This window comes from Oncorhynchus keta, chromosome 36 (assembly GCF_023373465.1).
Source record: "Oncorhynchus keta strain PuntledgeMale-10-30-2019 chromosome 36, Oket_V2, whole genome shotgun sequence".
Classification (NCBI taxonomy): domain Eukaryota; kingdom Metazoa; phylum Chordata; class Actinopteri; order Salmoniformes; family Salmonidae; genus Oncorhynchus; species Oncorhynchus keta.
Genome location: NC_068456.1, coordinates 3,328,772 through 3,355,260, shown reverse-complemented (window position 1 = coordinate 3,355,260; position 26,489 = coordinate 3,328,772). Strand labels below are relative to the sequence as shown.

Sequence of the window (26,489 nt, the reverse complement as noted above, 5' to 3'; positions counted from 1 at the left end):
GCAAGAATGGGCTGCCATCAGTCAGGATGTGGCCCAGAAGTTAATTGACAGCATGCAAGGGCGGATTACAGAGGTCTTGAAAAAGAAGGGTCATCACTGCAAATATTGACTCTTTGCATCAACTTCATGTAATTGTCAAAAGCCTTTGACACTTGTGAAATGCTTGTAATTATACTTCAGTATTCCATAGTAACATCTGACAAAAATGTCTAAAGACACTGAAGCAGCAAACTTTGTGAAAATTAATATTTGTGTCATTCTCAAACCTTTTGTCCACGACTGTACAAATAGAAAACTAGAGTCAAAGGAAATTAACATTTGTTTTCAAGAGACAATAAAAAAACGTTTTACTTGCCTGTTTGGGCAGCCACAAATGACATTCCACCAAATAGTTTTACGATGTTTTTTTACATTTCTGGTTAAAGATCGAGCTTTGACGACCGTTCGAGTTCTCGATTACTCATGCCCATCCCTAATGTTGGGTAAACCACACAACCGTACTTTTAGAATTGAACCCTTTAGCTTGATGCACAGATGAATTGGATTCTCTCTCACACACACACAGCATATGTTTAACTAGCCTTGTGGGGACCTAACATTTATTTCCATTCAATCTTATTTTCCCCCACCCTAATTGTAAGCTAAAAAATAGCCCTGGGGAATGTCCCAATAAGGGCAAATTTTCCTTGTTTTTCTATCCTTGTGGGGACTTTTGGGATTCCGGTACACACGAAGATGGGTAATACAAGCCACACACTCACACGCTGCAGATCTGTTACACTACTCCTCCTATTTCTTTCCAGCTGAGCCAGCCAGACAAGCCCCCAACAAGCGGAGGAAAAGGAAGATGTCTGGCGGAAGCAACATGAGTGCTGGTGGAGGAAACAACAGCAAGAAGAAGAGTCCTGCAAACAACTTCCCTCTCTCCACACAGGTACCTGTAAGCATCCCATCTTTACATATGGTTTTGTTTGTTTTTAATTTAACCGTTTATTTAACTAGGCAAGCCAAGTTAAGAACAAATTCTTATTTACAATGACGGCCTACACTGGCCAAACCCGGACGACACTGGGTCAATTGTGCACCGCCTTTATTGGACTCACAATCACAACCTTTTGACAGGTAACATAGGGGTAGACATTTCTGGTCAGATGGGAGTGATAGGACACTTGAGAAAGGAATAGGGCGGGTGTGGGGGCAGGAAATACGGGGCTGGTATGATAAGGATATGAGTTTAAGACAGGTTTGTAGTCGATAGGAGAAGGCAGGATATGGGGTTGAGAGGAAGAAGGGTGGAGGTAGGGCCTTTTGGGTTTAGGATCAGATTGGGGAAATAGGCTATGGGGAATGGTGGAAGTGTATTAGGTTTATGATGCTAATGACTCCCTGTCTGACGTGAGCCAGTGCTGGGCAGTCCCTGTTCCTCTGGCCTACGGGTCACACACACATACAGGAGGTAGACATTACCACTGGTCCTGGATCAGATACTATATAAACCCTCTAAATGTTAGTTAGGAGTGGAGATGCACCAATCTGATTCTAGGTCTGTGGTTAGGGGTAACTTCTACTTGGAGCAGGTGAGGCAATCTGCTCAATCTGCTTTATTGTCCTACAAACTTAGGCACAGCGGTAGTAGCTGGTTTTATCAAAACGTAGAATTCACAGACAGCTTAGGTGCTATTGGTTGGTTAAGTGAGCCAATGAGACCCGAGGTGGAATGAAAAACCCCATGATGCAGCACTCGAGGATCAGGGCTGCCCACCGCTGACCATGGGGGGAAGGGCAATACTACCCAAATCCCTGGAACAGAGGCTGGCATTGGGCCTGCTGTAGATGGTGTTGAATATTTGGACTGTATGCCTGAAACCCAGAGCTATGTCTGGTTGTGAGTGGGGTGAGCATTGATGGACACACACTGAAACATGAGTTATCCTTATTTTCATAGGTACTGAAAGGCTTCATTTTAAAATGTCCATATCATTTTAGGCCTTCAAGGACCTAAAGTTATGTAAAATATTAATCATAAGTTTCATCTAGCCTAAAATCCACCATTACATGTAACCACGGTAATCCCAGCCCCATCCATCCCATTTTCGAAGTCCTTTGGGATCGTCCATGCTCGGTTCTCCCCCGTGGTTATGGGGATAATGTTCCGGCCCTTGCTGTCCCTCTCTAGGACGTGATGATGGTGGGCGAGCCCACACTGATGGGAGGGGAGTTCGGAGACGAAGATGAACGTCTGATCACGCGGCTGGAGAACGGCCAGTTCGACACGGCCAACGGAGCGGGGGGCCTGGAGGATGAGGACAGTTTTGGTAGCTCCCCTGCTCTGGGGGGCGCACACTCCCCCTGGAACAACAAGACGCCCAGCAGCCAGGACAGCAAGAATGACGCACAGTAGAGCCACAACCATAAACCCTAACTCACCACCCAGATACGCTACTCATCTACCTGCAAAATGAATCCCACTCACGCTCTCTCTCGCACATGCTCAGTGGTGCTCAACCCCGACCCTCTTCCCCTTGCTCATCAGTGCTAGGCCTGGCTCTGTTCTGTTTGTGTGTGTGAGGGAGGGAGCCTGTGCTTACTGGTCAGAGTGTTTGAGTCAGAGCTGGGTTCGGCCGTCTATGATCAGTGCTAGCCATGTTGGCCATTTTGCTGGCTGACATATTGGCGGGTTCTTGTTCCAACCTCGGGTCTCTGGGTGTGTTGCCTTGACAGCGTACCTCTATTTCTGTTGTGCTCACCTCACAGGGAAGGAATACTTATTAGTTTTATTTATTATCTCTTAGATTTTAGCAGAGTAAAACGTATTGTGTGCACTACAGCATAAATCCAACGTTCAGTTTTTAAAAACTAAATTATTTGTTTTGTAGGACCTGGTTGGAACAAAAACCTGTACACTGCCGGAGCTTGAGGACCGGAGTTGAGAACCGCTACGCTAAACCTAAAACACACAACACAACACGCATGCAACACACACACACACATACATACACACACACACACACACACAACTCGCTCGCACGCACACACACGCAGACACTCTGAGGTACTGGAGAGAGGTCCTACTTCCCCACCTGGACCAGAGCACCAGGCCATACAGAAGTGGGTTTTAATTTTCTATGTTTTTAGTTTGATTTAAATTTTTTATTTTTATATCAATTTCTAAAAATGAAACCGATGAGCAAACAAATAAATGAAACAAAAATGCACCCCAGAATATTCTTTACTGTTTTCCACTATCGTCAATCTATATTTCTTATGAATTGATGGTGTATTTTGTTCTTTTTATTATGGCTTATATAAAGAAATTGTAAAGCATCAGAAACCTGTGACTGGAGGGGAGAATCTACGGTATGTAACTGTATAAATATTACTGTTAGATCATTTGTATTATTGTCATTAAGATACTACATCTATGTAATATTGAATTGTCTATGCCTGATACAGTATGTTGCCTGTTAGTGTCAGACATGGCAATGACATTATAACGAATCCCAGTGATTCGCATCTGAAGGGAAAAGCCACCTCTTTTAATGTCCAAGCCTGCACCTTAAATGGCACCATATTCCCTGTGAACTACTTTTGACAATGACCCATAGGGCTATGGTCAAAAGTGGTGCACTATATAGAGCAGTGGTTCTCAACTGGTTTGTCCTGGGGACCCAATTTGAACCAGGTCTGTCGCGGTCCAGTATTTGCATTGCGTTGTTTGTTGTTGCCAAAATGCATACGATTTTCAATGCTATATTGATAGTAAATGTATCAATTATATGACAAGGGAACTGCAGTCCCACCTAAATGTTTCAATTTTGCCCCTATTCTTGAATGTTAAACTCACTTGTTTGAGATGACAAAATCAACCCAATCTGCTAAATAGTGCTGCTAATAACTCTATATTGAAAATACTGTGGTTTAAGACTAATAGTTGAGATTAAATTAAATATAGGTTAATTATAATTGTTTGTTGCTTAACTTCAGACTTGAGGATGTATTTTATTTTTGAACTCAGACACACATTCGACCCATTCAAAACCTCACGAGACCCACCAGTTGAGAATCGCTGATTTAGAGGATAGAGGGTGCCTGTTGAGATCCATCCTAACTCCCTGTCTACTTATCTGCTCAGTACCTCATGTCCACACCTCAGACAGTACAGACACGTATTTTCTCTCTCCGATATGTTACGAAAACTTTTGAAGACAATTTTGGCACGGCATTGTAAGATATAAGAAAACAACACATTTTGTATTGGCTTGCGTTTCCCAATAATTTGTAATCACTATTTTTGAAAGCTACAAACCAAGAAGCTACTTTGCAAGATCCTTTTAAATATTGATCCCCGAATATGCTAGTTGTTTGTATTAAGAATAATTTTGTGCGCTTTTTCCTCTTATGTTTTTGTGTCTTTGTGCTTGTATATTTAAGGTAGTTTCTGTATAATTGTTATTCTACGTATACTTCCTTAGATCAACACCCTATGGCATCTCTCCAATGTAAAGATACATTTTTTTCTCCATTTAAAAAAAAAAACTGTTTGGAAAATACATTCAAGGTTACAACCACCATTCACGAGAGCTGGCTATGAATTTTTGTTCTACATACAATTTATTTATTTTGATACCGATGCCAATAGCTAGGTTTCCATCCACTTTGCGACAGATTTTCATGCGAATATTCTAAAATCTGCATAAAACAATATTGGCATTTTCCTACCAGAGATGTTTCCATCAAACTGACCTTTTGATCATTAAAGGCTTTGTGCGATGACGTAGTAGACAGTTTATTTTAAATTTTTATTTTACCTTTATTTTACTCTGCAAGTCAGTTAAGAACAAATTCTTATTTTCAATGACGGCCTAGGAACAGTGGGTTAACTGCCTGTTCAGGGGCAGAACGATAGATTTTGTACCTTGTCAGCTCTGGGATTTGAACTTGCAACCTTTTGGTTACTAGTCCAATGCTCTAACCACTAGGCTACCCTGCTGCCCCAAATTCAAGTTCAATTGGTTTCCATTACATTTTCAACTCTACTAATGGTTTTGTCACAAACATCGTTGTGTTTATATAGCAAATGTGCACGCTCTAGTTTTGACACGTGCACTCTAGCCAACAGCTCACAGATAGTGCGGGTAGGCTACCTACATAAGATGATTATGGATAAGAGCGATTTTTATTATTTTATTGGTTAAACTGCAGCCAAATATCTATCATTTCACCAGAATAAGACTCAATATTTAGTGGAAAGGAGCATCAAGTTCATCACTTTGCACATTCACCACCCTATGAAGTTAATTTATTTAATCTGAAGCCTACTTTAAACTGCATGGTTTCCCGAGTTGTAGTGGGAGAACCAAATATTATGGTTATTATATCAATATTTGCGCATTATGGTGTTTCACCCCCATTGCAAAATTCATTTTAGAGACACAAAAAGATGCCACCATAAAATTGTACCAGCATTTCCTGTTTCCATCAGCCCTGTCAATAATTTTATGCGTCAGGTAATTAATCTGCATGAAATGGTTGGATGGAAACCTGGTTAATGAGTTTGCAAGTTCATGTACAATATCTATGCCTTTGCCCCCAATGTCATTTTGTAGGCTTTTCTGGCTATGTCATCTCAACTATACCTCACATTTTCAATAAATGACCCCAATATCACGATCAACAGTCAGATGTCTGAAAAGACTAGAAAATTACATTATTTTCACATGATTTTCCATACGTTCCTCATAGGTAACTTGACATGATTTCCAGTCAAGTCAATAGGAAGAAATCACCATAGGTTGAAAAAAGATTATAGAAAAAGGACTACTTAAAAAAAAAAAAAAATCTATGTAAAATCCATCAGGACCTAAGTTGAACGAGTAATGCATTTCTCGCTCTCTATATATTAATCTTTAACGCTGCATTGTTGAAAGACCTGTAAGTAAGCATTTCACTGTAAGCCTACACCTGTTGTTTAGGAAGCATGTGACAAATAAAATTTGATTTGACAGTGATGAATGATTCCTCTGATTTCTCTGTACATAACTTGGTGTAGATGCTTAGTTTCACCACCAGGGGTCTCCAGAGCTTTAGCACCCCACAAGAATGTAGGATCAACCCTCTCTTTCCTAACTCCCAAACGGTCTCTAAATCCATTCAGACATCACCAGGCTTAACTGTATAATGTTTTCAACTTTCCAGTCATGTTCCCTTCAGCAGGCTGAGTAGAAACTGGCACGTTTCAAATCACACCCAATACAGGGCACTATCAACGTTTGGCGCTGGTCAAAAGTAGTAGCGTCTGAGTGGTGTGATGTACCCATACATGTCCCTGTTAGCGCAACTTAGGCGTGGTTTGATATATGCGGTTTATATGATATTTTGCCGAGTTTCTGCCATTTTATTCATGTAACGGTATCAATAAAGACACTTTCAAATGAGCGCAGTTGACTGTTCTTCACTTGCTATGTTTGTTCTCAGCACAGAGGCAAATCCGTTTAAGTCGACTTTTTTTATGTTCACAGGAGACAGTGAAAATGTGACTTAAGTGGAAGTTAGGTTTTGCCCTAGAGTCAGCGGGTCGGTAAATAAGTGTTTCCGTGGCCTCAGGCCTTCGAAGATATAGAGACAGACTGACTTTTGGCAAATTGTCCTTCATGTTAGCACGGAAAGCCCAAGAATAGAATGTAATTACCAAGAATGTTATTTCCGTTCTAAAATATCACGTCTGGTTATAAGAAGACCGTTGATATATTTTGGCAGATGTGGGAGATGATAATGAGTAGAATTGATTATGACTGACATTTCCTCACCGGGGTGCCACTTTGGTTTTTAAGTGGGGGGGTCTTCCCCAAGCATTTAATATATATATTGTCTAAAGCTCATTTCCTGCATTTTTACACAATCCAATATGCCGTCTATATTTAGAACAAAAAGTACGCAAAAATGCCCACAGTCATCAGGCTTGGTAAGAGATTTAATATGAACTAGATCAAAGGGAATTCAATAATACATATTGTGTTGCACCTTTAAACAATAGCCAAACAAATGAACAACTCTTTAAAAAAAACGAAGACTTTTGATTATTTTTATTAAGACATAATATATCAAATTTCAGCCAGACCGACCAGCCAGCCCCAACCGACTGCACGCCAGACCCCCACCAGTGTAGTCAATAACTCAAATGATCTAACATTTAATATACTGCAAAATTCACCTGAGCTCTATAGACTGGTCTTCCCTGGTTGTCTGATCATGTTAACATGATGAGCATAGTGTTTGCGTACTGACTGCACGAGATGGCTGTATTCCCACAGGATGCCAGGTCCTGAAAGATCATTGCGCGCGAATGGCATTTTTCATGCTGCCGGTCAATACAGACGAATTCAGGATGATTATTTGGAAACGATCCTCTTTCTGCTTTGTATGAGTTAGCCTACCAATTGTATTAGAAGCACACATTTTTCAAATTGTACACACACACAGAATTCGCTGCTTCAATTTCAGTAGCCTACTTCTCCTAGTTGGGCGTGAGAGTCCAAGTGGGCTTAGTATGTGTGGTCTCATTGAAATAGAGTTGGCAGCAAATTCAGAGAAGCACGTCGCAGTTAACCTGAATATGAAATGAACTTAAATATGATTAGACTAGTTTTACTGCAGTGTCTAAATGCGTATTGATAATGGAAAGTAGGGGAGGGCGCTCAGCCAACGTCAAAGTACAATCACAAAATGTAATAATTGAAAAGGAAAAGGCACAACGCGCATGTAGGTGAGGCTACTATGGTGAGTGAGCATTGCGCCTTTTTGATTTTCAAAAAGTATTGATTACCTATTTATTTGTATCTGCCTGCAAATCGTCCTCCTAAAAAGTAGGCCTATGCTAAATGTATCAAGTGTCATCATTCTCGCTGCTTCCAGTTCAGTAACCATACCTGCTAGATCAGGTGCGCATGTGGTCTCAATGAAAATATGCAGTTGTGGACAAAAGTTTTGAGAATGACACAAATATTAATTTTCACAGTCTGCTGCCTCAGTTTGTATGATGGCAATTTGCATATACTCCAGAATGTTATGAAGACTGATCAGATTAATTGCAATTAATTGCAAAGTCCCTCTTTGTCATGCAAATGAACTGAATCTCCCCAAAAACATTTCCACTGCATTTCAGCCCTTGCCACAAAAGGTTCTTGCTGAGCTATGCTCAACTCTCCCATTCTGGTCCAGCCAGCTTTCCAGAAGCTTTGCCTTCACACAGCCTAAATCCAACCAGCTGAACACTCCAAACAGCCTACCTGACTACTCGAAGTCATCCGCATGGACCTAAAGCACACTGTTGCAATGTGATACAAAAAGAGGCAATTATAAAACTGGAGAGGGGATGCAGTTTCAGAATGTGGGGGGGGGCATGACCCCCCCTCCCCCCAGTGAATGAGGATGGGGTGTGAGTTTTGGCAGACGCTCTCCTGTGCCAAGTGTATGCTTTAGATTAAGGTGAAATTGACTGCATAGCCTAAATGTGCTATGTGTATATAAATGTGATAAGTGATCAAATTAAGTTAGTTGTGAAAAACATTTTCTAGAGAATGTTTGCATGTTTTTCTTCTCTGACAAAAACAAAAGCTGATTCAAAGGTGTGGCAGATATAAAAACTATACTCGGTGAATTGAGGAGGGAAGGACTCTTCCGTTCGCCTACTAAGAAATTGACACTCTCCTCGACCACTTATCGGTTTCCGGGTCTCGAGGAGAGAGGACTGTCTTTTGGCCCAAACTAGAGAACCCCAGGGCCTGTATGTTTTTGAGGCTGAAGGGTCATCGGTCACAGTCAGCAGTGGCTGGTGGGAGATGGGGGCAAGTTTGGTTAAGGGATCATTGTATCAACGTGTCATTTACTTTACATTTAAGTCATTTAGCAGACGCTCTTATCCAGAGCAACTTACAAATTGGTGCATTCACCTTATGACATCCAGTGGAACAGCCACTTTACAATAGTGCATCTAAATCTTTTAAGGGGGGGAGGGTGAGAAGGATTACTTTATCCTATCCTAGGTATTCCTTAAAGAGGTGGGGTTTCAGGTGTCTCCGGAAGGTGGTGATTGACTCCGCTGTCCTGGCGTCGTGAGGGAGTTTATTCCACCATTGGGGAGCCAGAGCAGCGAACAGTTTTGACTGGGCTGAGCGGGAACTGTACTTCCTCAGTGGTAGGGAGGCGAGCAGGCCAGAGGTGGATGAACGCAGTGCCCTTGTTTGGGTGTAGGGCCTGATCAGAGCCTGGAGGTACTGAGGTGGCGTTCCCCTCACAGCTCCGTAGGCAAGCACCATGGTCTTGTAGCGGATGCGAGCTTCAACTGGAAGCCAGTGGAGAGAGCGGAGGAGCGGGGTGACGTGAGAGAACTTGGGAAGGTTGAACACCAGACGGGCTGCAGCGTTCTGGATGAGTTGTAGGGGTTTAATGGCACAGGCAGGGAGCCCAGCCAACAGCGAGTTGCAGTAATCCAGACGGGAGATGACAAGTGCCTGGATTAGGACCTGCGCCGCTTCCTGTGTGAGGCAGGGTCGTACTCTGCGGCAGTTGTAGAGCATGAACCTACAGGAACGGGCCACCGCCTTGATGTTAGTTGAGAACGACAGGGTGTTGTCCAGGATCACGCCAAGGTTCTTAGCGCTCTGGGAGGAGGACACAATGGAGTTGTCAACCGTGATGGCGAGATCATGGAACGGGCAGTCCTTCCCCGGAAGGAAGAGCAGCTCCGTCTTGCCGAGGTTCAGCTTGAGGTGGTGATCCGTCATCCACACTGATATATCTGCCAGACATGCAGAGATGCGATTCGCCACCTGGTCATCAGAAGGGGGAAAGGAGAAGATTAATTGTGTGTCGTCTGCATAGCAATGATAGGAGAGACCATGTGAGGTTATGACAGAGCCAAGTGACTTGGTGTATAGCGAGAATAGGAGAGGACCTAGAACAGAGCCCTGGGGGACACCAGTGGTGAGAGCGCGTGGTGAGGAGACAGATTCTCGCCACGCCACCTGGTAGGAGCGACCTGTCAGGTAGGACGCAATCCAAGCGTGGGCCGCGCCGGAGATGCCCAACTCGGAGAGGGTGGAGAGGAGAGGGTGTCCTGTCATCTACTCCTCTCACCTCCTCTGACTCATACAGAAGCACCCTACACAGAGGGTCACATATCTTCAGGTAAGGATGCTCTAAATGACACTAAACAACACTATCATGATGTTCAAACAAAACTTTCATGTTCTATTTTAAAACAGTGTTTTATTGTTTTAGTTAAATAAAGGTTACATTAAAAAACAAATGCACTGGTCCATGTTGCAAAGTGACTCTCAGAGCTACTGGTTATATGGCCACTATAAAATCAATATTATATTCCAGTAGAGGCATGTTCTTTTGACAATGAAGGCTTTTATATGTGATATCGACATTTGATATAATATGACCTTTTTGATTGACTTTTTCCATAATGCACATTACACCAAGTGATGGAAGAGGGGGTTAGGCGAGGCCTGGGTTGTGTTCATTAGAGCACGTAAAAGAAAATGAGCAGTTCTTATTGGTCAAGTCCAGGTAATCCCTCCCTGTTTCAGTCCATTTTCTTCTGTTTGGTACCTAATGACAATGATCCTTTTTGTTTTGACACTGACTGCCTCTGTGATGATGATGGGAGGAGATGAGCGATGGATGTGTCTCAAATGGCACCCTATTCCCTATACACTGCACTACTTTTGAGCCCCAAGGTCCAAAAGTAGTGCACCAAATAGGGAGTAGAGTGCCATTTCGGACTTGACCATGGACTCTGTGGGTTAATGTTTACCTCCGCTTCACTCCTGAGTCCTGTTCTGCTTCCTGAGGGAGAGAGATGGGAACATTGGCCAGCGTAGGGTCGGTGGACGAGTTGATGGACGTGTTGTTCTGCAGATATTAAAATACACAAAGGATTACCTTGTACAGCTGATGAAACTAAAACTATAAGAGGGGAGAAATGTTTCGTAGTGCCCTCTTCCCAACTGCCCTCTTCCCAACTGTCTTGGTGTGTTTGAACCATGATAGTTTGTTGGTGATGTGGACACCAAGGATCTTAAAACTCTCGACCCGCCCCACTACAGCCCTGTCGATGTGAATGGGGGCACTTTCGGCCGTCCTTTTCCTGTAGTCCACAATCATCTCCTTTGTCTTGATCACGTTGAGGGAGAGGTTGTTATCCTGGCACCAAACTGCCAGGTCTCTGATGAGCTGTAGTCAATGAACACCATTCTCATAAAGGTGTTCCTTTTATCCACATGGGAATGAGCAGTGTGGAGTGCGATTGAGATTGCTTCATCTGTGGATCTGTTGGGGGCGGTATGCAAATTGTAGTGGGTCTGGGGTTTCCGGGATGATGGTGTTGATGTGAGTCATGACCAGCCTTTCAAAGCACTACATGGCTACCGACGTGAGTGCTGCGGGGCGGTAGTCATTTAGGCAGGTTACCTTCGCTTTCTTGGGCACAGGGCAATGGCATTCTGCTTGAAACATATAGGTAATACAGTCAGGGACAGGTTGAAAAGGTCAGTGAAGATACTTGCCAATTGGTTTGCGTATGCTCCGAGTACACTTCCTGGTAATCCGTCTTGCCCCGCGGCCTTGTGAATTTTGACCTGTTCACATCGGCTACGGAGAGCGTGATCACACCGTCGTCCTGAACAGCTGGTGCTCTCATGCATGCTTCAGTGTTACTTGCCTCGAAGCGAGCATAAAAGGCAGAAAGCTCATCTGGTAGGCTCACTGGGCAGCTTTCGGCTGGCTTTCCCTTTTGTGTGATATTGATATATATTTTTTTGCATTGGGCCTTTAACATTTATTTTTAAATGTAACCTTTATTTAAATAGGCAAGTCAATTAAGAACAAAATCTTATGTACAATGACGCCATACCGGGGAACAGTGGGTTAACTGCCTTGTTCAGAACGACACATTTTTACCATGTCAGCTCGGGGATTCGATACATCAACCTTTTGGTTACTGGCACAATGCTCTAACCACTAGGCTACTTGCCGCCTAACATTCATGTTTATGATAATAGGGAATCTTTTGTGTAATATTCCCCCCTGGGATATCCCATACAGTACTATTTTCAGCACAGGGCAGTGTACATTGTAATCTCTGGTGACAGACTGTTAAAACAAACAAATAAGTTACAGCCATATGAGTAACCAAATCGTGTAGCTGGCCAGCAGGCATGTGGGATTTGGTTCTGGGTTCTCAATATTATACATTCCTACTCCATCTCCTCACATAACAATAGTCTTGTCATTTAAAGGTTATCACTGAAATGACTGAGTATATTGTTTGTTAATATTTACAAGACAAATGAATGACCTTCAAAGGTAACTCACATAGTTTTTAATGTACCATTGTAATCGAACTTCCTGAAACCCGGCCCTCATTTCCTCTGCATTTACCTGCCTATGTTCCGCTAGTCACTACCTGCATATTTGGGCTGTGTTGTTACACGTATAAGCACCTTATCACTGGTGATGTGAATTTGTGGTGGTGTTTCTTCAGAGAACTTATCTATTCCAAACCCTTTGTCTCATTTTTTAGCCTGTTGAATGAATGAGTGAATGGGTAACACTTTAGAATAAGTATCATGAAAAAACATATTTTTTCTGCTCCAAGAGAAGGATCTGAAGTTTGGACAGCTGCTTTCTTAGCATAAAAAAAAAAATTAAGAAGGGAGTTTCCCTTAACTCCATGCTTTTGACAGAATTCTGGATATGTTTTAGATAACTACTTATTTAAAGTAGGCCTTTAAGCATTACGCACAAGTCATACGCCTTTATAACATTTACAATAATTGATGAAGCATGTAATAAGCATTTATAATGGCATATTTATGTGTTACAAATGAAGGTATACATATTGTGTGGCTTTGTGTGACCCATCCCTTTATTAGACACATCTTCAGGAAATCAAGTTACAATGATAAACACACTTCGAGTGATACATTATACTTTTTACTTAAGCACTTTACACCACTGCTGCTAAGCGACCACCCCCTCCTCAAAGTATTTGTTTTGCTCACACCCTCCCCCCACCTTCCCACTTCTCTCTCTCTCTCTCGCTCTCTCTCTTGCTCTTGTCCAGTTAAAACCCTCCCTTTCTCCCTCCTCCAATCCCTTCTTCCCTCCCTCTATTCTCAGTGCCAGTATTTCACAGGCAGGCAGGGAGAGAGGCAGTCAACTTGACCTTCACCAGAGCAGTTGTCGACCCTATCAGATTGATCAAGGAAGGGACTAATACATACTCCCTCACACCGGGGACACACATACTAACACACTAGTGGGGAGACCAGGGCAGAGACCAGACACACACACTCACTCACCTGGACTATATTCTTTACGCTCCAGCTCTACTGGTTCACCTCTTTCCTGACTCGACTGAAGGAACAACAGGTAAAGTCCTGTTTTCGGTCCCTTCCTCTCTCCGATGTCACTATCCTCTCTAGTCTCCAACGCACTCTACTTTCTTTCTTCTTCTTTCCTGTCCTCTCACTCTCCAGTTATCTGTCTCCCCTTCTCCTCAAAACACTCCCAGAGCCTCATACAGGGACAGGGAAAGTAGGCTAACAGCTCTGCAGTTAGCTCCCAGAGATACTGAGGTAAACACCCAGAGGCAATAGCAGTAGTTAAGGTTGTTGAGGTAGCTGTACAAGTCTGCTGTTGTAATTAATAAAGCCACTTTTCTATAGAAGAGCTATGGAGTAGTTATATACAGCTGAAGCAGCGGTAGTTGGAGAGCGTTGGACTCCAGGACTGGTTGACTGTGTGTTCTGTGTTCCAATAGGACTGTGTGTGTAGTGTACAAAGGAGCCTATCATCCTGCTCTCTCTCTCTCTGCTCTACTCTCAACAGAACTCTGTTTACACTGTGGGAAGTGAGTGAGAGCTTTTCAGTCTGTACTTTCTCTCTTGCTTTCTTTTATTCTTTATTTCTTACTCTCTCTCCCTACCTATGTTCTCTCTCCATCTATTTTATCTCTCGTTCCGTTGTCCTAGTACTGTGTAATCAAGTGACAATGCCAGAAAAGCCGGTGTTTGGAAGATGTATTGGCACGGGTGTTGTTAGGCCCGACTCTATTCCTCCAAACACTGACTCCAAGGTCATTGTCAACGGTTACCGACATATTCAAATAATGATTGACATGTGTATATTAAAAATATTTTAATTTATTCATACTATTTCATCCTTCCACAAGATATAGTCCCGACACAAATCTAGGGTTGCTACCCAAGCCGGCTGGTCGTTTGTTCTATCAGTTCGGTTGTCAGAGAGACGACGACCCGGTCGTTCAGTCTTTTTGTTCTGTATCTATGGAACAAAAACACCCAGTCCATACTGGCTGGCAACGTTCTTAACCCTTGCTTGCTAGCTGGCAAACTATGGATAACTTACAGCCATGTCAAACAGCTAGAATAACAACAGTAGCTGCATTTGTTTAAGCTTTTTTCTAGTGAAATTTATTTGAATACTTCCATAACAATTTCACCTGGCATAGAAACTGTGCTCTCTCGTCAGGACACTGTTGTTCAGAGGAGCTAGCCAACAACACAGCTAACACAATCACTTCAAACTGAAGCTGTAAAAACTGCAAACTAGCTGCACTTTGTTTCTTTGAGCTTTTTTTTCAATTGACATTTTTTTGTATATATATCCATAAAAATGATGCCAGCTGATTCATCTTTTCGACTGGCTGAGAAATGCGGCCTGCCGGTCTGTCACGTTCATTACTATGGGACAGCTGGAGATCGAATTGGAATATTGAACCAATGTTGCAAATGTCTGATAGACAGACAGCAATATACTCCACTGTTGACAGCTAAATATTAGTCTGAAAGAAATGTGAGAAAATGTCTAGATGCTCTTAATAGTGGAGATTAAGTTTACACATTTCCCGACTGGGCTGATGAGACAGTGGATTGCGCAGTCAGATGGAACAGAGTAAATAGGTATTTTAACGTTATAGATTTAGCCGGTGGTAACTTATGGCATAGACACCGGCTCGAATGCGGTTTCAACCAATCGGCATTCAGGAAAGGAACCACCCGTTGTATAAATAAATATAATGTACTGAAACTTGTTGGACAAACAATGACATTGCAATACTGTGTTTGAGCTCATGCAAAACCAGTAAAAGCGTTTCTCTTTACTTTACAAACAGAATACCGGTATGTCCAGTCACACAATCTTAGTAAGCAGGACCAAGGTCAAGTTTTTTTAATGTCACATGCACAAATACAGTGAAACTCCTTTCTTGCAAACTCAAAACCCAACAATGCAATAATCAATAACAACGTAAAAAAAAAACTACTATAACTAAACTACTATAAAAAAACACGAGAAATAAGATGAAATATGTAAGTAAATAAGCATACTATATACAGGGTCCGTTCCAATACCGTATTTACAATGTGCAGGGATACTGTAATGATGGAGGTAGATATGAATAGGGGTAAGGTGACTAGGCAACAGGGTATAAGATAAACAGAGTAGCAGCAGCTTGTATGTGAGTGGCTACGCGGGCGTGTAGAGTCAGTATAAATGTATGGTCATGGTGTGTGAGTGAGTGAGAAGATGACGATGGAGTGAGTGTGTGTAGAGCTCTGTGAGTGTGCATAGAGACAGAGCAAAAAAATATATAATATAAGGTCAATGAAGATACACGGTGAACTCCGTTATTCCGTGTAGCTATTTTGTTAGCTATTTATCAGTTTTATTGCTTGGGGATAGAAGCTTTTCAATAGCCTGGTAGTTGATGCACTGGTACCGCTTGCAGTGCGGAAGTAGAGAGAATAATCTGTGGTTTGGGTGGTTGGAGTCTATCAATTTTCCGGGCCTTCCTTTTACACCGTCTGATACAGAGGTCCTGGATTGCTGGCAACTCGGCCCAAGTGATGTACTGGGCTGTCCGCACCACCCTCTGTCGTGCCATGTAATCGAGGGCGGTGCTATTGCCATACAAGGCAGTGATGCTCTCAATGGTACAGCTGTAGAGCTTTTTGAGGATTTGAGGGCCCATGCAAAACTCTTTCAACCTCCTGAGGGCGGAAGAGGCTCTGTCTCGCCTTCTTCACAACTTTGCGTGTGTTTGGACCATTTAAAGTCTTCAGTGATTTGGACACCGAGGAACTTCTCAACCTGCTCGACTGCAGCCCCGTTGATGTGGATGGGGGCGTGCTTGCCCCCATCCACATGTCACATGTGAAATGCCTTTCTTGCAAACTAAAAATCCAATAATCAATAACAATGTACAGTTGACGTCGGAAGTTTACATACACCTTAGCCAAATACATTTAAACTTAGTTTTTCACAATTCCTGACATTTGATCCTAGTAAAAATCCCGTCTTAGGTCAGTTAGGATCACCACTTTATTTTAAGAATGTGAAATGTCAGAATAATAGTAGAGAGAATGATTTATTGCAGATTTAATTTATTACATCACATTCCCAGTGGGTCAGAAGTTTACATACACTCAATTAGTATTTGGTAGAATTGACTTTAAATTGTTTAACTTGGGTCAAATGTTTTGGGTAGCCTTCCACAAGCTTCACACAATAAGTTGGGTGAATTTTGGCCCATTCCCTCTGGCAGAGCTGGTGTAACTGAGTCATGGTTTGTAGGCCTCCTTGCTCTCACATGCTTTTTCAATTCTGCCCACAAATTTTCTATAGCATTGAGTTCAGGGCTTTGTGATGGCCACTCCAATACCTTGCCTTTGTTGTCCTTAAGCCATTCTGCCACAACTTTGGAAGTATGCTTGGGGTCAATGTCCATTTGGAAGATCCATTTGCGACCAAGCTTTTACTTCCTGACTGATGTCTTGAGATGTTACTTCAATATATCCACATAATTGTACTGCCTCATGATGCCATCTATTTTGTGAAGTGAACCAGTCTCTCCTGCAGCAAAGCACCCCACAACATGATGCTGCCACGGTTGGGATGGTGTTCTTCAGCTTGAAAGCCTCCCCCTTTCTCCTCCAAACATAATGATGGTCATTATGGCAAAATAGTTATATTTTTGTTTCATCAGACCAGAGGACATTTCTCCAAAAAGTATGATCTTTGTCCCCATGTGCAGTTGCAAACCATGGCGGTTTTCTAGAAGTGGCTTCTTCCTTGCTGAGCGGCCTTCCAGGTTATGTCGATATAGGACTCGTTTTTACTGTGGATATAGATACTTTTGTACTTGTTTCCTCCAGCATCTTCACAATGTCCTTTACTGCTGTTCTGGGATTGATTTGCACTTTTCTCACCAAAGTACGTTCATCTCTAGGAGACAGAACGCGTCTCCTTCCTGAGCGGTATCACGGTTGCGTGGTCCCATGGTGTTTATACTTGCATACTATTGTTTGTACAGAGGAACGTGGTACCTTCAGGCATTTGGAAATTGCCCCCAAGGAGGAACCAGACTTGTGGAGGTCTACATTTCTTTTTCTTCTGAGGTCTTGGCTGATTTAAAAAAATGTTCTAATGATGTCAAGCAAAGAGGCACTGAGTTTGAAGGTAGGCCTTGAAATACATCCACAAGTACACCTCCAATTGACTCATTATGTCAATTAGCCTAACAGAAGCTTCTAAAGCCATGACAATTTTCTGGAATTTTCCAACCTGTTTAAAGGCACATTTTAAACTTCTGACTCACTAGAATTGTGATACAGTGAATTAAAAGTGAAATAATCTGTCTAAACAATTGTTGGAAAAATTACTTGCGTCATGCACAAAGTAGATGTCCTAACTGACTTGCTAAAACTATAGTTTGTTAACAAGACATTTGTGGAGTCGTTCAAAAACGAGTTTTAATGACTCCAACCTGTCATGTCTGCTCCTGCTCTTCTCTTCCCCTGGCGCTTGAGGTCACAAGGTTGGCATCCATCACACACACCTTCCTTCCGTCTTCACACGCATCAGCGAAATTGGGCTCACCTGGACTCACTTACCATCTGTGTTTTTTCCTCCCTTATATTTGTCAGTTCCCCAGCTCTTATTCCCCACTGCCTCATTGTATTGTTTTTGTATTTTTTTAATCAATTTGCTGACGCTGTTCCTGTCTCGTTCACTTCGATGCTTCTTTTTCGAGCATATCAAAATGCTAATCAATAAATCGTTCCAGATTCTCTATTATCCAGAATGTTTGTTTCGTAGTTATCAGATAATCCTCAATATTTGTGATGAATTCACGGGACAAGATGTGCCTACCACGCTGCCGCATACCATGTCATCACCCTATATCACCCTATATGTTTGTAACCTCAGGTTGCACTGTGGAACATCCAGATGCTCTTTTGCGAACTTCAGATGTGCAGCAAAGTTTTTTGTTTTGACAGCAGTGGCTTCTTTTGTGGTGTCCTCCCATGAACACCATTCTTGTTTAGTGTTTTACGTATCGATGACTCGTCAACAGAGATGTAAGCATGTTCCAGAGATTTCTGTAAGTCTAGCTGACACTCTAGGATTCTTCGTATTGAGCCTTCTGCGCTGTGCTCTTGCAGTCGTCTTTGCAGGAGGCCACAGTGCTGAACATTCTCCATTTATAGACAATTTGTCTTAGTGAACTGATGAACATCAATACTTTTAGAGATACTTGGAGGGGACAATGGTTTAGAATGCTAAACTGTAGTCGATGAACAGCATTCTCTCATAGGTATTCTAGGTGGGTGACGGCAGTGTGGAGAGCAATTGAGATTGCATCATCTATAGATCTGTCGGGGCAGTCTTTGTTTCTCTACGAACATTACCGATTTTATGACTCCGAATAGTTTGTTGTGTGTGTGGTTTTGCATTATGGAATTTTTAATGTTTTTGGTGATCTGTCTCAGGGTTTTATGTGTATCATCTTTATTGATTTAGGAAGAGGATGTGGAATTGCAAGATTCAAGTAATGTATTGTGTGTTGGTGGTTAATTGATCAAAACTGTGGTAGCTCAGTTGGTAGAGCATGGCGTGGTTTCGATTCCCGGGACCACCCGTAAGTTAAATGTATGCACGCGTTACTGTAAATGCATCTGGGTCGTTCTTGAATTGTGGTGTCACTTGGTAATGGAAATGTGTAAAGAAGTATTTACAAATCTAGGTCCATCTTCCTTTTCTAAATAAACTAACATGGCAGCGTAGCTCTTTCCACTCACAGCCTCTGTCATCCCATATAGGCGTTGAAAATGGGAGATTTTGTCATTGATAAACTACTACATTTGAACGCAGTGGCTGTACAGTAACATGCTATACGTGACGTCAGAGCTCAGGTTCTCCACCACAGCGCTTCATTAGTTTTGACTAATAGCCGTTAACTTGAACACAACAAGAAGATGCCCTCATCCCTCCCGCTAAATTGGGCTACTTTTGCACATTTGTTGTTGTCCGAGTCAGGGAAATGCTGTAAACCGAGAGAAGCCTGTGTTCTGAAAGATGAGGCGTTGAGGATTTAAATAAATACCACTTTGTTGTCATACAAGCAAACCACACACCCACGAGTCCAAATTTGCATTCCACATTTCATATTTGAAAACATGTCTTGCTATATTTGATCCCACATATACAAGGAGGACATGCGTTATAACCTGGGTTGTCCTTAAAATAACGAGCCTATGTTTGTAGTATGGTGAAAACTTGTCTCGGAACACTCAATTGAATGCACTCAACTCCATTCTATGCGCACCAAAATTACAATATGCTTGTCTGAAGTGCCTTTTGAAAGCCTAACACTGCAAGATCGTATTCTATAATTTAGCTAGCCATGTTGGCATTAGAACAAGATTTCAAATTATGCCCACTTGACCCAGATTGTGATTGATATTGGAAGGTTTTGGGATTGCGTAAACAACAACAGTAATTGTGTGACGTGGGGACGCAGGGCTGTTTTCCAAACAAAAAACTTGCTACAGTTCCTCAATGTTAAAGCTAGGAGAGATAAAAATAAATAAATAGCACTTTATAGTTAACGGCGCTTTCCTTTTGTCATAAAAGTACATTTAAATGACTTAACTGTGCACAGTTTGGAAAGGTGTTTGGCCACTTAGAGACAACAGTTAAACCTCTCATTCAAACCATTGTAATCGTTTTTGTTTTTTTAGCTTGCAATTTCTCCAACATTCCAATGAATAATATTATGTTACTGAATGTTTCCGGAGTATTTTCAGATTTCATTATTGACAAATGCTGTGAAAATGACAATAAATGTAAAATGCACATAAAATCATAGTGTAATGTTTGGATGCAGTCTTGTCAGGTGAACTGTTGTGTCCTCGCCTTTAGTTGGACAATTTCCCCATAATCTTCAGTGTTCTCTTTCAATTGCTACCATGGTTATGCATATGCTTTTTAGAGTTCTTCTTTTAAAAGAACATTTCAATTTGACCCTAATCATATGCTCTCGACAAATTTCCACGAGTGTAAGGGGTTAATGACTTTGAATAATTTTGACCATTATGATAATATTGTGCCACCAGTAGGAGTAGTAAAACCAATGATGGTAACACCAATGATGGTAACACCAATGATGGTTACACCAATGATGGTAACACCAATGATGGTAACACCAATGATGGTTACACCAATGATGGTAACACCAATGATGGTTACACCAATGATGGTAACACCAATGATGGTAACACCAATGATGGTTACACCAATGATGGTAACACCAATGATGGTAACACCAATGATGGTAACACCAATGATGGTTACACCAATGATGGTAACACCAATGATGGTAACACCAATGATGGTAACACCAATGATGGTTACACCAATGATGGTAACACCAATGATGGTAACACCAATGATGGTTACACCAATGATGGTAACACCAATGATGGTAACACCAATGATGGTAACACCAATGATGGTTACACCAATGATGGTAACACCAATGATGGTAACACCAATGATGGTTACACCAATGATGGTAACACCAATGATGGTTACACCAATGATGGTAACACCAATGATGGTAACACCAATGATGGTAACACCAATGATGGTTACACCAATGATGGTAACACCAATGATGGTAACACCAATGATGGTAACACCAATGATGGTTACACCAATGATGGTAACACCAATGATGGTAACACCAATGATGGTTACACCAATGATGGTAACACCAATGATGGTAACACCAATGATGGTAACACCAATGATGGTAACACCAATGATGGTAACACCAATGATGGTAACACCAATGATGGTAACACCAATGATGGTAACACCAATGATGGTAACACCAATGATGGTAACACCAATGATGGTTACACCAATGATGGTAACACCAATGATGGTAACACCAATGATGGTAACACCAATGATGGTAACACCAATGATGGTTACACCAATGATGGTAACACCAATGATGGTAACACCAATGATGGTTACACCAATGATGGTAACACCAATGATGGTAACACCAATGATGGTAACACCAATGAAAAACAATTGGAGGTTATTGAGGATTTTCTTAAACGGAGGCCACAGATGCGCAAATCTAAGGTCATTAACAGTTTGAAAATCCTTTACTTAAGCGATATGATTAATAATTTAGCTCACAATGTAATAATTTCCCTTCATTTAAATTGAGTAACATCAAGTGCTTTTTCACATTCAAGTGACACATTTAGACACCAAATTATAAATGGAATCCTCAAATGTATTACCTACTAAAAGGGTGTGATTAGAAAAGAATTGTCTTTAAAATCGACCCTTAACAGTTTGCTATGGGAGGGAATGATTTTCAAGGTGGTAACACCAATGACATAGAACTGGGGGACAGACATTATACTAGTAAAAAAATTGGTATTGTAATAGCCACCTTCGTTGTTATTGATCTATACAATATATGAAATACTTTTGTTTCACTTTCTAGCATTCAAAATAATAGATATCTCTAAATCCCCCAAAACATCTCTCTACAACTCTACACGTCACTACTGGGACAAGCCCATTTTCTAACCCTAAGTACTTTAAACAATGCGTAAACAACGTTTTGCAGTATGTTTTTATCATTGATATATTCAACGTAAACAAAAACGTGTGATGTGTAACTATTTGTCATTTTAATGTGTTTTTCATGGTTGCAATAGGCAAGGGACACAAATGCCACCACAATTCAAGAATGACCCGTCTGTGAAATGGCATGTACTATGGTAGAGCCTAAGATAGACATATGGTCTCTAGAAAGATGTTGTGTCAAATGTTTACAGATCATTAGGGAAGCGCTTTACACATGAACAGAAGAACGTTTCCCTTGTTATCACGTTTATGGTTTCCTTCAATGCAGGATTTCTTACAATTGCTATACAATACTTCACAATACTTTACTATACAATACTTTACTATACAATACTTTACTATACGATACTTTACTATACAATACTTTATTATACAATACTTTATTATACAATACTTTATGATACAATACTTTACTATACAATATTTTACTATACAATATGTTTCCTTTCCAGTGCCTGCACTTTTTCACAACAATCTCATTACTTCTGTGTTTTTCTTGGCTTTCTCCTCAGTATCTGTGTGTGTTTCCACCCTCACCCCAGTCTCTCTCTGCTCTGTGCGTTTGCAGGCCCAGCAATACTGAGATTGTGCCATAAGTTGATTGCTCCACACGAATTTCTCCATCCTTACCCTAGCACACCCTCCGGCCCTGTCTCCAGCTGCAGTGATGGGAGCATATAGGAGAGTTTGGAGGTTGGGGGGCTGCGTCGGGGCGGTGTTGGCCTGGATTGGGGCACTGTTCCTGGGTTCCAGCTTGGCCCAGCCTCCCGCTGACTCCTGTCCTACGGGAGTCACTCCCTTGAACCTGAGCCAGCCCCAGTACCAGTCAGTCCCAGGAGCAGACACAGGCTTCATGTCCGGGGTGGTCCAGTCCTTCCTCCACACCGTCCAGCCCAACCCCTTCCCCAAAGGTCAGTCTAGGGCTGAATTTGTCTGGTAAAAAGTAGTGTACTACAGTATACAAAAGGGAGCAGGGTGCCATAGTCAAAAACAAAACAAGTGCACTATAAAGGGAATATTGTGCCATTTTGGACATAGCCTAGTCTGACAGCGCTCCTTTTCTACAGCAGTCTATATATCATACTGACCTCATATTGACCTAGCCAGTTGTGTGTAGCCATTATGTACATCCCATACAAATACATGGGCTTCCTCCAATTTGCAGAGTGAAAATGGTATAGAGCTATAGGGGAATTGTATTATAATTTTTCTTCTGTTGCCAACTAATCTCTTGTGAACAGACTACGTAAACATTAGGCAATATTTTATTTCTAGTTTAACTGAGATTAGTTTCCATCAGGAAATGCACTGTTTGCTTTCCTCCTAACTCTCCCCAAAGATTTGAGCATGTGTGCCTATAGTGATGTGACGAGGTTAAACATTAGAGCCAACCAGCGCTCTTTAACCATAGAAACTGGCGACGCCGTTAGCCAGTAAGTGTGTTCATGGGAATGCCTTTGGTGTGTTGTGGGTCAGGCTGTCAATGGTTAACTACTGTAGTCAGATGAACGTGTTTTGTAGATGGTGTGTTTCCTTGTATTTAGTGAGTGACTCATACACTTATGGTTAACCCAGAAACCACAGAGCAGAGTAACAGCGTAGGCCTGTGGACAGTACTCCACTGTAGTTTGTCTCACTGACAGAATCTGATTGTCCATCTCCTTTGTCACGACAGTACATTTCATTATTGATTCTGTTTGACAAACAACAGTGAAGGTCCCTCAGGTATACACACACACACACACACACACACACACACACACACACACACACACACACACACACACACACACACACACACACACACACACACACACACACACACACACACACACACACACACACACACACACACACACACACACACACACAAGTTAATCAGTCATTGACCTTTGCCCAGGTGAAACCCGTCTTAGATCAGAGAGCTCTCAGGCTGCTATGCACGGATTGGATAGCGATAGTCTCTCTGATCATGGCTTCTATCCAATCAGGATTGGAGGTATTATTGCTGCTTAGTATTTCAAACCTTGTTTGCGCATGTTTTGGTTTTATGTTCGTTGAGAACACTGACATTTGTCTGCTATTATGTGCCAGGCAATGAGCAGTAATTTAACATTTTAAGAACTTTACATTTCTGAACCCAACTGTAAATACGGACAATGGCTTCTCAGCCTAGCGCGCAGGAGATGCTGTCTATACAGCATGGGTTCAGGTGTGTTCCTGAGAACGGAGTTAAGGTGGAGGAGGTTCTGCTCGCGGTCGGTGAACAGGTAGGAGCAGAGTTTATACATTCTGCTTCTAGAATGAACAAAGCTGTGGTTGTGTTCATGAAAAGGGCTAATTTGGTCGGTAGGCTAATTGCTAGCGGAATATTTGTAAGGGATGTGTTGGTGTCAATTTCACCTCTCTCTACCCCTTCAACAAGAGTTGTAGAGGCAAATGTGCCTCCGTTTATTACGGATGATCAAATTAGGAAAGAGCTGAGTCGTTTTGGTAAGTTTGCTAGCGGTTTCCGTGTACTGTCAGCAGGTTTTCAGGCAGATGCCGTTAAGCACGTTGTTTCATTCAGGAGGCAAGTGTTTATGTTTCTGAACAATAATGAGCAACAGCTAAATGTGCATTTTAAAGTGAGGCATGGGGAGGGGCTCTATGCAGGTTTTGCCAGCACAGATAGTCTACAGTGTTTTGAATGTGGGGATTTGGGGCACAAGAGCTTTGCGTGCCCACATAAAGGCCATAGACAAGGGGAGGGTACGAGCGCAAGGGGGGGAAATCGAGGTCAAAATGCAGGGGGTAAGGAGATGCAGACAGCAGAGGCTGGGCCTAGTCAGTCTAGAGATGGTGGTGTAGATGAGGCTGGGTCTAGTCAGGCTAGAGATGGTGGAGAAGCAGAGGCTGGGTCTAGTCAGGCTCGAGATGGTAGGGTAGTAGAGGCTGGGTCTAGTCAGGCTAGAGATGGTGGAGAAGCAGAGGCTGGGTCTAGTCAGGCTAGCGATGGTGGGGTAGCTGAGGCTGGGCCTAGACATGCTATGGAGGGTGGTATAGCTGAGGCTGGCCCTAGTCATGCTATGGAGGGTGGTGTAGCTGAGGCTGGCCCTAGTCATGCTATGGAGGGTGGTGCAGATGATACTGCGTCTAGTCAGGTTATTCTAGTGGATGAGGAGAGTATAGTGGGGAAGTGTAAGAGATTAGGGGAGGAGGAGGAGGGTGTCAAGAGGAAAAAGAAAAAGGGTGTGGACAAAGGCACCATGGAAATGTTGCCTGTTGCTGTGGGTGAGGCCCTAACCAGAGAGAAAGGGCAGGTGGTCAGGGTGGGAGATAGAGAAGAGGAGGAAAGTGAGTCTGAGGAAGAGGATGAGGAGGTATTTTTTTCAGACTCCTCTTCAATTGGCCCGGAGCTGACAGCCAGTCAACCAGAGGGGTCTAAGTACACGTTGAGAGAACTGACAAGGTTCCTGAATGAGACTAAGGGGAAAAAAGTTAATCTTGAGGCTTTTTTTTCCTGATCCTAGAAAGTTTGTAAGATCAGTACAACATGCTATGAGAAATGAGGGGCATGGTGTCCTCTCACCCAGGAAACGGTTTAGGTTGAGGAAGTGGGTCACAACAGTGCGTAAAGGTTTACCTTCAGACACTGTTTAAATGTTTAATTTCTTACTGACACTGGGGCTTTTTGAGCTTTGCTATTGGTCTATTTCTCTGCTGGCTTTTCTCCCACTTCTTATGGAGACTCTTCGGGTAGGCTCGCTCAATATAAATGGCGCCAGAGATGCGGGAAAAAGGAGTGTGTTGAGTGAATATGTGAAACAAAAAAAGTACAGGTGTTGTTTCTGCAGGAGACGCATAGTGATGTGGTGAATGAAGTTGATTGGGGGCTCTGGTGGAAAGGGGCAAGTGTGTTGAGCCATGGGACAAATCTTAGTGCAGGGGTGGCAGTCCTTTTTGCACCGGGTCTGGCTGTAAGAATTTGCTCCTCAAAGGAGGTGTGTAGGGGTAGGTTGCTTGTTGTTAAAGCAGAAATTAACAACATGTGTTTTGTCTTTATAAATGTGTATGCGCCTAACACAGGGAGAGAAAGAGGGGTTCTATTTGGGAGTCTTAGACAGGAACTCTCACAAGTAGCGCCTGAGGAGACGCTGGTGATCGGAGGTGACTGGAACTGTAAAATGGATTTGACAAAAGACAGAAATGGGGAAGAGCCTCATGCAGTGTCAGTGGGAGTGTTAAGGGACATCTTTAATCAGTTTGACCTAGTGGATGTTTGGAGAACTAAACATCCAAACACAAGACAGTATACGTGGGTGAAGGTTTTTAGGGCTAGGGTGAGTGCAGCTCGACTTGATCGTTTTTACATGTCCAGGAATCAGAGCAATAGGCTGCTGGGTGCTACCATTCTCCCAGTGGGGTTTTCGGATCACCACATAACCATGGCTCGGCTG

At 42.4% G+C, this 26,489-nt stretch overlaps 2 protein-coding genes across 12 annotated transcripts in view; both read left to right on the top strand.

Moving 5' to 3' along the window:
• Window positions 1-6,008, top strand: part of LOC118369468 (LIM domain-binding protein 1) — a 48,554-nt gene extending 42,546 nt beyond the window's left edge. For 5 of the 8 annotated variants that reach the window (XM_035753864.2, XM_035753860.2, XM_035753863.2 and 2 more), the window contains 2 exons: window positions 804-940; window positions 2,177-6,008. In XM_035753864.2, coding sequence (XP_035609757.2) covers window positions 804-940; window positions 2,177-2,401 — 362 coding nt within the window. In that variant the 3' untranslated portion in view covers window positions 2,402-6,008. The remainder of the gene's footprint in view (window positions 1-803; window positions 941-2,176) is intronic. The other 3 variants (XM_035753868.2, XM_035753865.2, XM_035753867.2) reach the window with 3 other exon arrangements.
• A 7,181-nt stretch (window positions 6,009-13,189) lies between these two features.
• The window catches only part of LOC118369379 (prominin-1-A-like), a 39,268-nt gene continuing 25,968 nt past the window's right edge, over window positions 13,190-26,489 (top strand). The window contains exons 1-2 of one of the 4 annotated variants that reach the window (XM_052498311.1): window positions 13,190-13,440; window positions 22,619-22,961. In XM_052498311.1, coding sequence (XP_052354271.1) covers window positions 22,718-22,961 — 244 coding nt within the window. In that variant the 5' untranslated portion in view covers window positions 13,190-13,440; window positions 22,619-22,717. The remainder of the gene's footprint in view (window positions 13,441-22,618; window positions 22,962-26,489) is intronic. The other 3 variants (XM_052498309.1, XM_052498308.1, XM_052498312.1) reach the window with 3 other exon arrangements.